This window comes from Bos indicus, chromosome 1 (assembly GCF_029378745.1).
Source record: "Bos indicus isolate NIAB-ARS_2022 breed Sahiwal x Tharparkar chromosome 1, NIAB-ARS_B.indTharparkar_mat_pri_1.0, whole genome shotgun sequence".
In the NCBI taxonomy this organism is placed as follows: Eukaryota; Metazoa; Chordata; class Mammalia; order Artiodactyla; family Bovidae; genus Bos; species Bos indicus.
The window spans coordinates 44,757,171-44,774,414 of NC_091760.1; the positions used below are offsets into that span (position 1 = coordinate 44,757,171).

At 38.1% G+C, this 17,244-nt stretch overlaps 1 protein-coding gene across 1 annotated transcript in view; it reads left to right on the plus strand.

Moving 5' to 3' along the window:
- Positions 1 to 17,244, plus strand: part of COL8A1 (collagen type VIII alpha 1 chain) — a 171,708-nt gene that overhangs the window by 102,331 nt on the left and 52,133 nt on the right. Inside the window, exon 2 of the mRNA XM_019968899.2 lies at positions 7,447 to 7,561. Within this exon, the coding sequence (XP_019824458.2) occupies positions 7,447 to 7,561 (115 nt within the window). The remainder of the gene's footprint in view (positions 1 to 7,446; positions 7,562 to 17,244) is intronic.

The following is a 17,244-nucleotide window of genomic DNA, read 5'->3' on the forward strand; positions in this document are numbered from 1 at the left end:
GATTGTCAGACGGTGCGCCGTCTCGGGGCCCAGCTAGCCTGAGACCAGGGAGAGGCTCCTGGCCTTGAAGCAGCTCAGCCAGCCCCATGCCGCGTTCCGGGGTCGCGCCTCTGCGCCGCCGAAGGCTAAAATCATGGCAACCGATGCCGTTTCGCTTCATAAACAACAAATTTCTTATCTCCGGAAAGTTCAAAGGTCTCTCCCCCCTTACCTTGGTTTGGATCTTCACCCCAATGCTTCCTCCCTTGTCAGTGACATCACCCAGGAGACCGAGGAGACCCCTTGGAGTTTTTGTTCTGCCAGCCCTGATGTTGCAGAGCAGAACACAAAGCTCCTGTGTCTCTTTGTCCCAGGCCGGCAGCTTTGCAGACGTGATGGGTAGCCCAAAGGCCTTTCACGGAATGATGTAGAGCCAAGACCCGAACCCGGGTTTGTTGAAGGAGGAAGGCCCTTCTGTCCTTATCTCTGAATTTACTCTCAAGGAGGAAGGTATCACAGGAAACAGCGCTCAGTTCTGCAAACTCAGTCTCACCCTCCTGGAATTACTTCAATAGCTGCCGTCCACACCGCAGGTGTTGCTGCCCCTTAATTAGAAAGCTTCAACAAGTCTTGCTGGAGGTTAAAGCTTGGACTTAAAGAGAAGAGCTGCCTTATATGTTTTCCATACTTCAGACTTGGGAATCCCTGGTGGCTCAGAAGTGAAGAATCTGCCTGCAGTGCAGGAGCCGGTGGTTGGATCCCTAGGTCTGGAAGATCCCCTGGAGAAGGAAATAGCAACCCACTCTGATATTTTTGCCTGGGAAATCCCATGTACAGAGGAGCCTAGTGAGCTACGTTCATGGGGTCACAAGAGTCAGACACGACTTAGCGACTAAACCACCAGCAAAATTCAGACTCAACAGAAGGCCAGTTTTGAGCTGAAACAGGTTGCAAGTAATTGTATCTATTGGCATGTCCCAGTTTAAAGGGTGAGACAGAGGTTTCTGGTTTTTCCTTGCCCTTGGGCAAAAACAGGTCCTAAATGAATGACCAACTTCACTGCATTAAACTCTGAACATATTTCTTTATTTTCCAGAAAATTTGTACTATGTACACTCCACTTTACCCAAACCAATGTTTAATTTTTTTTATTTTTGCCAGTTTGATAACCAAAATTTTAATTCCATTGTGTAATTAACATTTCCTTTACTTACTAGGTTGAACATTTTTTACATTTTTTTTAGCCTTTTTGTTTTTTTGTGTGTGAATTGTGTTCATTTAATTGCTCATTTTTTTAACACAATGTTACAATTCTTTCCCCTGATAACTCATAAGTGCTCTTTCTATACAAAGGATATTGACTGTCAATTTTCTCAAACAACTTCACAGGGTGTCTTTTACATTCAATTTCTTAAATTTTTACTGTAAAAATAGCACACACACATGCGGGTATGCTCCAGTTTTCTATTGCTGCATAACAAGCCACATGAAAATGTAGTGGCTTTGAAATAACCAACATTTTATTGTATCTCACAATTTTATGGGTCTCAGCTGGGAGCTTTTTCTCTCTTTTGGCTTATTTACCTGATAGATTGGCTGACTTGGAGGGCCTCACATGGCTTTACTCACACATTTAGTGCCATGGCAGGGATAGAAAGAAGTCTGAGCTCTGCTGGAATTGTCCCTGGAGCACCTAAACCTGGCTGCTCCTAAGGGCAGTCAGATTTCTTAATTGGGGGCTCAGAATTCCAAGAAAATATTCTAGAAACAAAGTAGCAACTGGTCTTTCATGACCCAGTCTCAGAAGTTACATAGTGTCAGTTCCACTGTGCTCCATTGGTCAAAGCAGGCACAAACCCTTCCAGATTTAACTGGGAGGGAACACAGAGGTGGGTTAAACAATCTGTGACTGTTTCAAACTTGCATAAGGATTAAATATTTTAAAGATTAAAACAAATTCCACTTCACCTTTTATTTGCTTATAATGTTTTTAAAGAGCCACTGATTTTTAAGTACTTATATTAATTTCTTTCTTCTTTGTGATTTCTTCCATTGCTTTGTAATTCATTTTTAAAAATTATTTTCATACTGTGTGTCTACAATATTAAGGACATTATCAGTAACTATATTCAGAGAAATGACTGTATGGCCTTTAGATGCTTGAAGTACTATGTATTTTGGCTGCACTCATTTAATATAGTTTTTAATCCTTTCCGTCCTTAAAATTCATCTAAAAATTTAGGTTAACCATACATTTAATTATTCAGTTGCTGTAGAGAGTGAGGGATCAGATCAGATCAGTCACTCAGTCGTGTCCGACTCTTTGCGACCCCATGAATCGCAGCACGCCAGGCCTCCCTGTCCATTACCAACTCCCGGAGTTCACTGAGACTCATGTCCATCGAGTCAGTGATGCCATCCAGCCATCTCATCCTCTGTCTTCCCCTTCTTCTCCTGCCCCCAATCCCTCCCAGCATCAGAGTCTTTTCCAATGACTCAACTCTTCGCATGAGGTGGCCAAAGTACTGGAGTTTCAGCTTCAGCATCATTCCTTCCAAAGAAATCTCAGGGCTCATCTCCTTCAGAATGGACTGGTTGGATCTCCTTGCAGTCCAAGGGACTCTCAAGAGTCTTCTCCAACACCACAGTTCAAAAGCATCGATTCTTCGGCTCTCAGCCTTCTTCAAAGTCCAACTCTCACATCCATACATGACCACAGGAAAAACCATTGACTAGACGGACCTTTGTTGGCAAAGTAATGTCTCTGCTTTTCAATATGCTATCTAGGTTGGTCATAACTTTCCTTCCAAGGAGTAAGCGTCTTTTAATTTCATGGCTGCAGTCACCATCTGTAGTGATTTTGGAGCCCAGAAAAATAAAGTCAGCCACTGTTTCCACTGTTTCCCCATCTATTTCCCATGAAGTGATGGGACCGGATGCCATGATCTTCATTTTCTGAATGTTGAGCTTTAAGCCAACTTTTTCACTCTCCACTTTCACTTTCATCAAGAGGCTTTTGAGTTCCTCTTCACTTTCTGCCATAAGGGTGGTGTCATCTGCATATCTGAGGTTATTGATATTTCTCCCGGCAATCTTGATTCCAGCTTATGTTTCTTCCAGTCCAGCGTTTCTCATGATGTACTCTGCATATAAGTTAAATAAACAGGGTGACAATATACAGCCTTGACGTACTCCTTTTCCTATTTGGAACCAGTCTGTTGTTCCATGTCCAGTTCTAACTGTTGCTTCCTGACCTGCATACAAATTTCTCAGGAGGCAGATCAGGTGGTCTGGTATTCCCATCTCTTCCAGAATTTTCCACAGTTTATTGTGATGCACACAGTCAAAGGCTTTGGCATAGTCAATAAAGCAGAAATACATGTTTTTCTGGAACTCTCTTGCTTTTTCCATGATCCAGCGGATGTTGGCAATTTGATCTCTGGTTCCTCTGCCTTTTCTAAAACCAGCTTGAACATGAGGAAGCTCACGGTTCACATATTGCTGAAGCCTGACTTGGAGAATTTTGAGCATTACTTTACTAGCGTGTGAGATGAGTGCAATTGTGTGGTAGTTTGAGCATTCTTTGGCATTGCCTTTCTTTGGGATTGGACTGAAAACTGACCTTTTCCAGTCCTGTGGCCACTGCTGAGTTTTCCAAATTTGCTGGCATATTGAGTGCAGCACTTTCACAGCATCATCTTTCAGGATTTGGAATAGCTCAACTGGAATTCCATCACCTCCATTCGCTTTGTTCATAGTGATGCTTTCTAAGGCCCACTTGACTTCACATTCCAGGATGTCTGGCTCTAGGTCAGTGATCACACCATCGTGATTATCTGGGTTGTGAAGATCTTTTTTGTACAGTTCTTCTGTGTATTCTTGCCATCTCTTCTTAATATCTTCTGCTTCTTTTAGGTCCATACCATTTCTGTCCTTTATCGAGCTCATCTTTGCATGAAATGTTCCTTTGGTATCTCTGACTTTCTTGAAGAGATCTCTAGTCTTTCCCATTCTGTTGTTTTCCTCTATTTCTTTGCACTGATCGCTGAAGAAGGCTTTCTTATCTCTTCTTGCTATTCTTTGGAACTCTGCATTCAGATGTTTATATCTTTCCTTTTCTCCTTTGCTTTTCGCTTCTCTTCTTTTCACAGCTATTTGTAAGGCCTCCTCAGACAGCCATTTTGCTTTTTTGCACTTCTTTTCTATGGGAATGGTCTTGATCCCTGTCTCCTGTACAATGTCACGAACCTCATCCCATAGTTCATCAGGCACTCTATCTATCAGATCTAGGCCCTTAAATCTATTTCTCACTTCCACTGTATAATCATAAGGGATTTGATTTAGGTCATACCTGAATGGTCTAGTGGTTTTCCCTACTTTCTTCAATTTCAGTCTGAATTTGGCAATAAGGAGTTCATGGTCTGAGCCACAGTCAGCTCCTGGTCTTGTTTTTGCTGACTGTATAGAGCTTCGCCATCTTTGGCTGCAAAGAATATAATCAATCTGATTTCAGTGTTGACCGTCTGGTGATGTCCAAGTGTAGAGTCTTCTCTTGTGTTGTTGGAAGAGGGTGTTTGTTATGACCAGTGCATTTTCTTGGCAAAACTCTATCAGTCTTTGCCCTGCTTCATTCCGTATTCCAAGGCCAAATTTGCCTGTTACTCCAGGTGTTTCCAGTCCCCTATAATGAAAAGGACATCTTTTTTGGGTGTTAGCTCTAAAAGGTCTTGTAGGTCTTCATAGAACCGTTTAACTTCAGCTTCTTCAGTGTTACTGGTTGGGGCATAGACTTGGATTACTGTGATATTGAATGGTTTGCCTTGGAAACGAACAGAGATCATTCTGTCGTTTTTGAGATTGCATCCAAGTACTGCATTTCAGACTCTTTTGTTGACCATAATGGCTACTCCGTTTCTTCTGAGGGATTCCTGCCCCCAGTAGTAGATATAATGGTCATCTGAGTTACATTCACCCATTCCAGTCCATTTCAGTTCACTGATTCCTAGAATGTCGACATTCACTCTTGCCATCTCTTGTTTGACCACTTCCAATTTGCCTTGATTCATGGACCTGACATTCCAGGTTCCTGTGCAATATTGCTCTTTACAGCATCAGACCTTGCTTCTGTGAGGGAAGTGTGGCTAAATAGTTCTTGTTTAGTTCTTTGCACTTTTCAGGTTCATTCTTTTAAAATGAACTGAAACACAATGAGCTACATTTGGTCTGTGTAGCTAGTAGTTCCCATCAGGTGTTGCAACGGTGCTCAAATATTGAAAAAATGTATTCATTTCATAAATGTGATTGTAGCACTCTTTCTTACAGTGTTCTAAGTGGCAAAGCAAAAAAAAAAAATGTGTCCTCCCATAACAGCATTTAATTAGCAATTATTTTAAAGGACATTCTTCTAGCTAACAGAAAGGAAAGAACTCTGTTAACATATATTGTAAAGACTTAATAAATGCTAAATGATGGTGGTCATCTCATGCTCTAAAATTTTAGATTGAGATCTGTTCAGTTATTTTCTGTTTCCAATGGTACATTTCAAAACCTGGTTTTGCCATCTCAGTATGGAACTGTGAAAGCTGTGTGGAAAGAAGTAAATTGAATAAGATGTATGACACACATAATCACAATCTTCAGTGTTTCTATTTATCCTGTGTGTCTTTCTCCTATTTTCTTTTCACCACATTCAGGAAAAGAAAAAGGAATTTTGGAAGAAGAAAACATTGGGAAAAATGTTATTGTCTAATGCAGTTAATCACAGGGTGGAGTTTCATATCTTTTTTTTTTCTAACATTTTATCTCCCGCACTAAGCATTGGGCCTTTTGCATAGTAGCGCTCAATGGATATTTAGAGAAGAATGATTTGGGGAGAGGCACAAATGTATTTACCAGCCTGTTCCTGTGATCTAGTTTGAATCTGGAGAGTTTCTTTTTCATGGAGGCAGCTATATTTATGGAGTATTTTTTCTATATCTGTCTCCACTGCCTGTCAGGCATACCACACAAACAGTAGATTGGGAAAGTCAAGCCCTTAAGTCCATTTACAGCCTGAACTCTATTATGGGAGATCACTTGAGATGCCACAGTTTCTATACACAAAGTATTCTCAAATCATCTATGGTTAACCCAAATTTTAACTTTATGTCAGAATATCCCCAGGTTGAGCCGAAATTCAGAATGCTGCTGGGTCCACTCTTCTGGCACAAGCTCAGGTATCAGAGCCTGGGCCTTGTGTTTGGGGAACATAGGCCTTCAGCAGCTAGAACCATTCAAGTCCTTTCTCATTTTGTGTTCAATACAAAATACATGTAAACTCCAGAATTATACTCTTCAATACAGTAGCCATTACCCACAAGTGAATATTTAAATCTGAATTAATTTAAATTAAAACTGAAAATTCACTTCCCTGATTGCATTAGCCACATTTCAAGTGCTTAATAGCCATTTCTGGCTAGTGGCTGTCATATTGAACATTGCAAAATGTGAACATTTCCTTTATCACAGAAAGTTTTACTGAATAGCACTGCTTTAGAATATATCACTTATGTCATATTGCAGAAATTCTAAATTAGAAACCCAATTCTGCATTTATTTCCTAATCAACAAATCCTGGCTTTCAAATCTTTTTAAGTGTCTAAAGTTTCCCTGCTTAAATCTTTTTCTGAACAACAAATATAAAGAATATTTCCTAAAAAAGTCTCTGTGAAATGTACCAAAACAAAATAGAGACTAATATGTGAAACACAGAGTTAAATTTCTGAAATTCTGATTAAATGGGGAGAAGTTTCCATACAACTTGTAATAAGTCTAAATTACAGATGGTTTATAAAGTATACTCTAATTAAAAATCTCAAACAAAAACCTGAAAGTGCTGCTGAATTAAAGTTCTACCAGACCTGATTTGACAAAAAATAGAGAATAATTTCTAATTCAAATACTATTGTATGCAAATTAGATGGAAATATGTTGATGGCAGAGATTCCTTTTCTTAAATTAACCTAACATTGCTCCCTGAGGTATTACTTCCATAAATTTCCTCCCACTGTAGCAATTGCCCTCACCCTTTCTAAATTACCTGCAGTCTGTATTAACAGAAATTAAATTAATGGGAACCTAGCACATAATATAACCATGAAAAGCAATAAACATATACAAGAAATGTTTATTTGGATAAAAATTATATATGTGGTAGTAAGTGTTTAAAATTAAATAAGCACCTATTTGCATACATAGAATTGCACAAAATTATTCTCTCTCTGAATCAGCATACAAATATCTCTAATATCAACTAAATATGCACTTAAATTCTGGTCCATAACAGCATCTTTTATTGAAGTGTGTATTTATACGTTGCTATAATGTAATTTCTCCTATGATCCCAGAACAGTGCACTTTGATAATAATCCAGATTCTTGTTGTCTTTCCAACTGAGTAAAAGTATTCTCTTTTTTTTTTCTACCCCAGAAGCTGTTCTGGAAGTGGAGCAGCATCTGAAGAGACGGAAACCAGCCCACACGTGCCACAGGGAGGCACAAGCGAGGACAGCGGTGCTCGATTCCGCAGGCGGGCGAGTCTAAATGTAAGTGTGAGAAGCCATGGGGGCACGGTGGCCTGGTGGCTGGTGGCCCACAGGCACTGTGGGTCCATCTGCAGAAGTCACTGTCTGTTCAGGGAGCACGGGGGCTGTTGGGGTGTCCAGCCTGCCTGCTTGTCCTATTTCCCACCCTCATCTCCACTGCAAAAGCCTTGAAACCATCGCTACCAATGCCAGGTTTTAAAATCCCTGAGAGTAAAATACATGTGCAGAGTGTGATTTGAGCTGATTTTTAAGCCCAGGCATGCTGAATAGAGTCTTAAAATAATCATTTCCATAGGACCTGACTAGGTATCCAAGTGTTCACCAGATGCTAGCAGCTAGATTTTGCAGAAGAAAATTGCTAACTTAAGCTTCTTTTCATGATTCAGCAGAGGGTTTTAAGTAATAAAAGATCTGGAGATTTGTAAAATAAATAATTCTAGCGCAAATGGGAAAATTAAAATAATCTTATCATCTCCCAGTCATGTCTGTATGTGCTTTTCTACCATTATCAAATTTCTCTTAATTGTGCCAATTTTTTTTTTTTCTGGCTGATACTTTATAGTTTAAAGTTATGAGTTGTAATGAAGAAATGATTCCTTTCAGATGACTGAAGTGACATGTACTAAATTTTCCTAAAGACAGTCTAGGATGTATGAAACAGTGCATGGTGTAACAAATATAGTTTTATTCATATGTAATATTGAACATATCAACAGTGAAAAATAATAACAGCATGATAGAATCTCTTTTATTCCTTAATAGATCTCTCAGTAGAAGCAATTAAAATATAAAGTAAATCATTAACTTTTGAACTTTGACAGAAAAAAATTCTATCCATTTCTGACAAGTAGACATTATCTCATAGTATCCACAGCCATCTCATGCTTATTACCCTTGCCTGGTCTTAAGTGTGACTTTTGGACACACAACTCAATGTTTCCTATTATTTAATAGTACAATGGCTTTTTATAGTCTATTTAATTTTATTTAGTAATTTAAAGAATGAAGAGTTAAGATTCCTCAGATTTTTGTGTTGTTGCTGAAGGTGCACTTGAACAAAAAGAAAAACACAGCATCTAGCCCTATACTTAATGCCACATGACCACATCCTCTCTAGAATGAATCTATTCAGAGTTCCTGGAGAAATGCAAATACATTATTCATTTTCCTAATGTATCACATTTTTTACTGCAGGTACCCCTAATTATTTTGGCTGCATTCCATCAAGGCCAGATGTTAATTGAATGAAATATTTATAATGTAAAACCATTGAATAAAAAATATATGCTCACTTAAGCAACAGGTTGTAGAACTCAAGCCAATCACATATTTTGGAGAAGCTGAAGAAGGAGGCATGATGTGGGTTACATTCATAATGTCAGGGTAAGGTTCTGAACTCAACCCAGAGAAACTTGATAATTGTTGGAACCAACCAAAGCTCGGCTACTTCTGGATTTGTTGTAACAAAATCTTGCTGCCAAAGGCATTGATGGGTTCACACAGTGAAAAATCACAATAATAATGTTCAAGTAAATCAAAAAAATACAGAAGGTGGTTATTATAGGGAAGAGGAAAGGAAAGTTATAAAGTTATGATGGAAATATCAAAAATACATTTTTTTGAACTTTTAAAAAATTTAACTTTGTTTCTAAACTAGGGTGCAAAAGCAAGAAAATGTAGTTTGTTCAATAAATGGTTTCACTCAGTGATCAACAGCAATCATTCAACAAGTGAAAATAAAAATTATATTTATTCAGTGTAGCCATCAGTTCAGGCAGAACGGAAGCTTATAATAGTTTTCTAGTAAAAAAAAATAATAATAACCAGACAAAAGTCATTTTTAAGAAAGAATTTTGACTGAAAAGGAAATAAAGAACTTTTTGAGTGCGTTCTTCTCAGCAAAAATGAACTTGGCTTATGCTTAAGTATATTTAGTCATTTCACATAGTATAAAGCTAAATATTTTATATGGTTTTTAAGTTCTAGGAAGAAATTCATGGAAACAAATGTAGAAAATGACCCTAAAATTTTAAATATGAAAACTATAATAGACTTACAATTAGGGAAATAGATCATAATAACTAATCCGCTACATGTCCTCCAAAAGTAAAGAACATAACTTTTTAAATTATTTTTTGGAAAATCTGGAATTTTATTTCTGATCATCTTTATATCTTCTGAAAATATAGATTCCTGAATCATATATCATAGAAAGTTTGTTAGGCTCCATATTTTTCCTCAAGTTTGAAGACTGTATTTCTGAGTAACGATTATCATAGAAACAAAGTCCATTTGTTCCCTAAAAATACTCGATGTGTCTTACGCACAGTAAGCACCAAATAATATGGTGAAGTGAACTAAATTATTTCCACTTTCTGTTCAGAGATTAATGTGTCTCTTGGACTCACACTAGAGAGGTGGTGTCTCACACATGTGGATTAATGAGTTACATCTGTAACCAAAAATATCCATGGAAAACCTGATAAATTGATCCATATCTGTTTTATTAATCAAGCCCAGTACAGAAGGGTTTTCTTGTGGTTATACTATATTTTGGAGATAAATAGAGTGGGGAAACCACAGGTCAATTTAGAAGTTGTTTGAAACACTAAAGAACGTATGGTTCTATTACATGACAGTAATAAAGTCAGTCCTTGATGGCTGTAGTGCTGATATATAAGTATTATAAATATTCTGAATGTATAATTTTACTGAAGAACATATGACAGTGTCCAAGAAGACCCTAACCATCTAATATGTAATTTATTTATTGTTGCCACTCTCTTCCTTCCTAATTTTTTTTAAATAAAGTTAGCATGTCTTGAACAGCCTTTAGTTGAAGCAGATGGCTAGAAATCAGAAGTCCCAGATTCTATCCTTGATTCTCCTACCAACTGGGAATGTGGCCCTGGGCAAGTCATGAGAGTAAATCTACAATAAAAGAGAGCTATAATGCCTTACATATGCCTGGTGCTTTATGATCTTACACAGCATTTTTGAATACAATATATTATTTAAATCTTCCTCACAGCATCCTAAGAGGAGTCTGGCAGTTATTAACAATCCCTGTTATAGAGAGTAGAAATCTGAGACCCAGAGACACTAAATCACTTCTCATCTCAATATCAAATGTCAGGGCCAGAAACAGACATATATGATGATTCCACGCTGGTCTTTGTCTCCTTTCCCATGCACCACACTACCTTGCTGCAGTACCTCCAAAGCTGAACTGTCCAGTATGGAGCCATGAGCCATAGGTGGTGATACAATACTTGAAGTGTGGCTAGTCCCAACCGAGACATACACTGGGTATAAAATACAGTATTTCTAAGACCTTGAACAAAAAAATCAGAGTGTGAACTATCTCATTAATATTTTTACATTGATTCCACATCAAAATAATATTTTTATATCTTCATTTCAATAAACTGTATGATTAAAAGTAATCTCACCTGTCCCCTTAACTTCTTGAATGTGGCTGTTAGAAAATGTCGAGTCACATACATGGCTCACAGTGCTTCTGTTGGTCAGAGCTGGACTGAGGATTTCCTTGTTCAGAGCCCACAGGGTGGACTTCACGGTCCTGGACTTCTTTATACACCTGCCGTGATGTGGCTGAGACTAATTTCCAAAAATTCTGTCAAACACAGAGCGGTATAGATTTGGAGTAATGATTTAGTCATTCTCACCCATCTTCCACAGGCAGGGAAAAAGTCAGACCTTATTAGTCGATGCCTCAAATTGCTCATTTATTAAAAGGCCTCATTTTATACTTGCCGAATGTTTGGAAAGCTTAGAGTAAACATACCTTGGAAAGAAGTATAAACTATATTTATGACTCTGAAGCACAGCTTATTTTTAAATGGGTTCCCATTAACATTATGAGTGAATGAGACGCTGGGCAATTAGGTGATACAAGTAATGTAAAATAATAATGATATATAAATTTATTATAAAATGTAGTATATTTTATTCCTCCTATCAACTCTTTAAGATATTTTATATATAATCCCTAAAGAAGTAGCTTATTTCTGTTTTGAAAAATCTAAGTGAAAGTCCTCAGGAAAAATGGTAAATTAAAATTTCTTATTTAGCAGAAAAATACATATAGTAAAAATAAACCAAAATAGCTCAAATTATTGAAAACTAACATCTATTTAGTATTTATTATGTAGCCTTGGGCACTATATTAAGAGTTAAACCAAGATTATCTCCTTTAGAGATTTGAAAATTAGCAACAACGAGAAGAAACAGAGTTCTTAAGTATTACTGCCTCTTACTTCCATGCTGTTTGAAGTCACAATATGAGCTATAGAGACAATATTAGAATATAAGGTAATGTTGAGTAATAAGATCAAAAATCAGCATTCAAAGAGGGCACAAGGGAGTAGAACATGTTTCTGAAAAATAGTTGTTATTGTTTGGTCACTAAGTTGTGTCCAACTCTTGGAGACCCCATGGACTGTAGCCCCCGAGGCTCCTCTGTCCATGGGGTTTCCCAGGCAAGAATATGGGAGTGGGTTGCCATGCCCTTCTCCAGGGGATCTTCCCGACCCAGGGATCGAACCACATTTCCTGCTTTGCACCAGGGAAGCCTTTTGAAACATACATACTTATAAACAAGATTATATGAAGGAGGAATTACTCTTCACTTTCTGAAGGTTTCTTAATGGTACAATAGAAATCTTTACAACAACGTTCTCCAAGGTGTTAAAATTTACCTATTATTTACAAAGCAAAGGTCCCATTTAAACAAAATATAACTATATGAGTTTCAGAGATTTGTTTTCCTCTAGTCGTTATAACCACTTGAAGAATTCAACCTTAAATATTTTCTGGAAAAATAAGAAATGAATATAAATAAACTAAAAGGGGGTCTAAAGCAAAATGGCACTGAAAATCACAAAACAGTGAAAACTAAAGGTTTTAAGTTTTTATACAATAAAAATAAAATGCTACCTTTGAAGGCTGACAATAAAAATTGTCTATGTAAGCTAATAACATAGAATATTTTTTAAGATTTCAAATTGTTACCAATTTCTTAATGTTCATGCTTACCTGAAGTGAAATAAAAACAGTAACACTAGCCAAGTCTGGGTAGCAGAATTTTAGATATTTCTGTCCTTATTTATACTTTTTTATAATAATTCTTGAATAAACATGTACTGCTTTTATAATAGGTGAAAAGAAAAGTTGTAATCAACTCCAAAAATGACTGCAAATAAGAAAAACAAAATTATCTTGGTGAGAGGCTGGTGTAAAATGCAAATTTTGTTCTCAACCATAAAATTGTAAAATAATTATATATTTTATAGGTTCTTCTTTTGAGGCATTGTTGCCCTTCCTTTGATTCAAAATAAAACATCCTGTGAACTATTTTTCAGTTTCTCTAGATAGTGAAGGTAAAAGCTAGGTTGGATTTTCTAGATTTTCTTAAGAAAGCAGTTTCCCCTCAGCTGTGTACATGAGTATAAAGATCAAGGTTGTAATATGTGCACTTAAAGCTCAAAGTTGTTATTACAGCAACCAGAAAACCAGAGCATCATGAAAAGCGCACCTCTTCTATAAAACAAACTGGCTATCAGTCATTTCTAATGGTGTCTACCAGCTGGACTTAGTCTTAGACCTTGAGATGTGTAAAACGTCATGTGAGAATATGTTATACAATCATATCTCTGAGCAGGATAGTGATCATAGTGATCCTAAAAATAGTGAAATACAGAGCTGTTTTAGGCTTCCATTTCAAGTATTCATAGAGAAATAGTTGGTCAGCTAACTTCTTTTATAACAACAACACTAAAATTTAACTGCAAAGAAAACTCAGAAATGAGTTCCTTCTGCCATTTAATCATTAAATTGTAAATCCACAGACCATTAGTGCTGAAAGGGGCCTTCTAGATTATCTCATCTACTACCAACATTCTACAGATGAGAAAACTAAGGAGCATAAGAATTTTCTCAGGAAAAAATGAAATTACTGAAAAATATCCCAAAGTATCTAGGAATTTCTGGAAGCTTACCTAAGAAAGGGGAGAAGAAAATGGCAACCCACTCCAGTGTTCTTGCCTGGAGAATCCCAAGGACAGAGGAGCCTGGTGGGCTGCCGTCTATGGGGTTGCACAGAGTCGGACTCAACTGAAGCGACTTAGCAGCAGCAGCAGCACCTAAGAAAGGCTAGGTATTTCAAATGCTACCAGAACTTGATAGTTTAGTTGTGGCTATTCCTGTGCAAGAAAGAAAATATACTAATGTTGACTAATATTCATATCATATGTTAAAAGCACATTTCCAGTGAATCCCTATAAAGTAAAAACCAAAAGCATAACAAAGCCAATGATTTCAGACCAGATCCCTCACTCCTTACTCAGCTTCCTCTCTTCTGTGAGTTAAATAATTGAAAGAAACTTTCTTTGCCACTTTTCAGATACAAATTGTTTGTTACCATGAGAAATTGGCTACTCCCACAATTACTGGTAGATCAAAAAATAATGGAACATTCACTCCTAGAGTTTAAAAAGAGTGTAAAAATCCTCCTGATTTTATGCATTTACGAAAGAATGCTTATAATAAAATTGTATGTATTAAAAACATATTCCTCATCCCCCTCCTAAAAAAAATACATACTAGACATTATGGAGATTCTCCTGGAACAAGTAAATATTAAGGCTCTTTTTTCTAAATTTGTCTAAGAAACTGAAATAGTAACACTTGATTGTAAGGAAAATACAACAGTGCATGCAATCCTACTGTCATCCATAAAATGGGAATAGGAGTAGATTCTCACAGAGCTGTTTAAGGATTAAGTCAATAATAGATGTAAAATGCTTAGTACAGTGTGTGGAACATAGTTAACATTCGCTCAGTGTCAGATAGTAGTCACCGTACAGATGTTACTTACAACACACTAGCTCCTCCACACACACCTTTCCCCTCAAGCAAACCAAACTCCTGAGATCCCCTCTTGTTTTCATGGCCCCATGTCCTCACGCGTGCTGCTGCCTCTTTCCACATGTCCTTTCCCTACTTCCCCTGGCGGAAGCTTCAGCTCTGAAACTTCCTGCTCTTACTTGTCTCCCCTCCTCCCTGTGCCTGACTTAGTTGCTTTCACTCATTTCCCAAGGTACCCTGTAATATGCCTCTTCTAGCGATTGAATCGTGACTTTTTTTTAAACTTGATTTCTCACCTCTAACACACACACGTACGCACTAAACTGGAAATGCGTCACACTCAATGCATTGCACACACATTTTTGTATCCCTATGCTGCTGCTGCTAAGTCGCTTCAGTCGTGCCCAACTCTGTGTGACCCCATAGACGGCAGCCCACCAGGCTCCCCTGTCCCTGGGATTCTCCAGGCAAGAACACTGGAGTGGGTTGCCATTTCCTTCTCCAATGCATGAAAGTGAAAAGTCAAAGTGAAGTCGCTCAGTTATGTCCGACCCTTAGCGACCCCATGGACTGCAGCCTACCAGGCTCCTCCGTCCATGGGATTTTCCAGGCAATAGTACTGGAGTGGGGTGCCATTGCCTTCTCCATGTATCCCTATAGAAACATCTATTTAAATGAATGAACTAACACCTGTGTAAATATACAAGTGCCTTTTTTGTCTTCGTAAGTAATTATGAGGCTAGAATGTGTATCTTGTGACCTCAGTTTTGAAGGGGAAAGAGGGTGAAGCATGTCATGGGAAAAGTTGGGGGACACAACTCCATAGCCCTGGCCCTGCCCCAAGACTAACCCTGTGGTCTTCAGCGAGTCATTTAACTCTCTGGGCTCACTCTCCTTAGTAGAATGAATGAATTGGGCAAAATGGTCTCTGAGGACCCACTCAGTGCCAACTTATAAGTGATGCTAAATATTGGTTCATCTCAGTGGTTCTCGAACTTTAGCAGAGATCAGAATCATCAGGTGGGCTTATGAAAATACTGATTCCTGGTCAGCGGGTCTGAGAGGGAGCCCCAGAATTTGCATATCTAGCAAGTTCCCAGGTGACGCTGAGGCTGCTATGTGTGTGGTGGGGGGTATCCCACACTTTGAAGACCAGTGATTAATCTTCTTAGCACAGGATATCCTGACACTGTCCGCCACCTGGCAGAGAGCAAGTTCACGGTAGGGTGAAAGCAAGGAAACCCAGGCTTCTGGGAAGCTGCCATCAGGAAGGTTGGGTGCCTGTGGGTGCGTTCCGAGAGTGGCCACGGAAGGCAGACTTTGCTGACCGTAACAATTCTGTTAAAGGGCCAACTTGTGGGGAAGGGGCAGCCGGAGATGACAATGCTGCCCTGCACAGAAAACAAATTCCAGGGTTTGATCCATCTGTTAAAACCGACTTCTTCTCAAGTCATAGTGGATCACAGTCGCCATCTAGTGATAACTTTGAGTTACTGCATCTAGAGACTACAGAATTAAGTGATGCTTTCTTTGGGAAACTATTTTTACAAAAGTGTTTAAGATGAGAACTTCTGAGAACAAACTCTAATGTACGCTGGTCTTGTCTTCATTTGTACCTAGGCACTATAGAAATAAACAGGTACATATCACTATGTGCTAGGCACTGTTCTAACAGTACATCTGTGGTTCAGTTATTCACAGCAACCCAGTAACAATTATTATGCCCACTTTATAGACAGGAACTATAGCTACAGATATGCAAAGAAATTAAGCTTGCCTGAGGCTGCCCAACCAGTGGAGTGGTAGAGCTGGGATTGAACCTAAACAGTTGCTGGAGAGATACTGCTCTAGCCAGTCTCTCTTATATCAGCCATTTAAATACACAGGTAATGGAAACAATTGATACCCGTACAGTAGCCCCACCTTTATCATGGTTTTGTTTTCTGCGGTTTGTTACAGTCAACAACCATCTGAAAACATCAAATGGAAAATTCCAGAAATAAACAATTCATAATAAGCTTTACATCGCATGCCATTCTGAGTAGCATGATGAAATCTTGTGCCTTCTTGCTCCAACCCACCCAAGATAGTATTAATATCATCCCTTTAACCCATTAGTTAGTCATTTAGGAGCCGGTTCAGTTATCAGATCAACCATGGTGGTATCTCAGTGCTGTGTTCAAGTCACACTTATTTTACCCAATAATGACCTCAAAGCCCCAGAGCAGTTATACTGGTAATTAGGATATGCCTAAGCCTTACAGGCCACAGTCCATGGGGTCACAAAGAGTCAGACACAACTGAGCAACTAAGCACAGCACAAGAGGAGCTATAAAGTGTTTCTTCTAAATGGTAAAGGGGAAGTTCTTGACTTCATAAGGAAAAAAGAAAAACATGCTGAGGCTGCTAAGATCTACAGTAAAAACAAAGTTTCTATCTATGAAATTGTGAAGAAGAAAAAAGAAAACCATGCAAGTTTTGCAGTCACATTACAAACTATAAAAATTATGGCCCCAGTGTGTGATAAGTACTTAATTAAAATGGAAAAGACATTAACTTTGTACAATAAGATATTTTGAGAGAGAGACCACATTTACATAACTTTCATTATACCATATTGTTATAATTGTTCTATTTTGTTATTACTGTTAATCTCTTACTGTGATTAATTTATAAATTAAATTTTATCATAGGTATGTAGGTATAGGAAAAAACATAGTACGTAGGGCTTGGAACTATCCAAGGTTTCAAGCATCCAGTGGGGTCTTGTACTGTATCCCCCACAGATAAGGGGG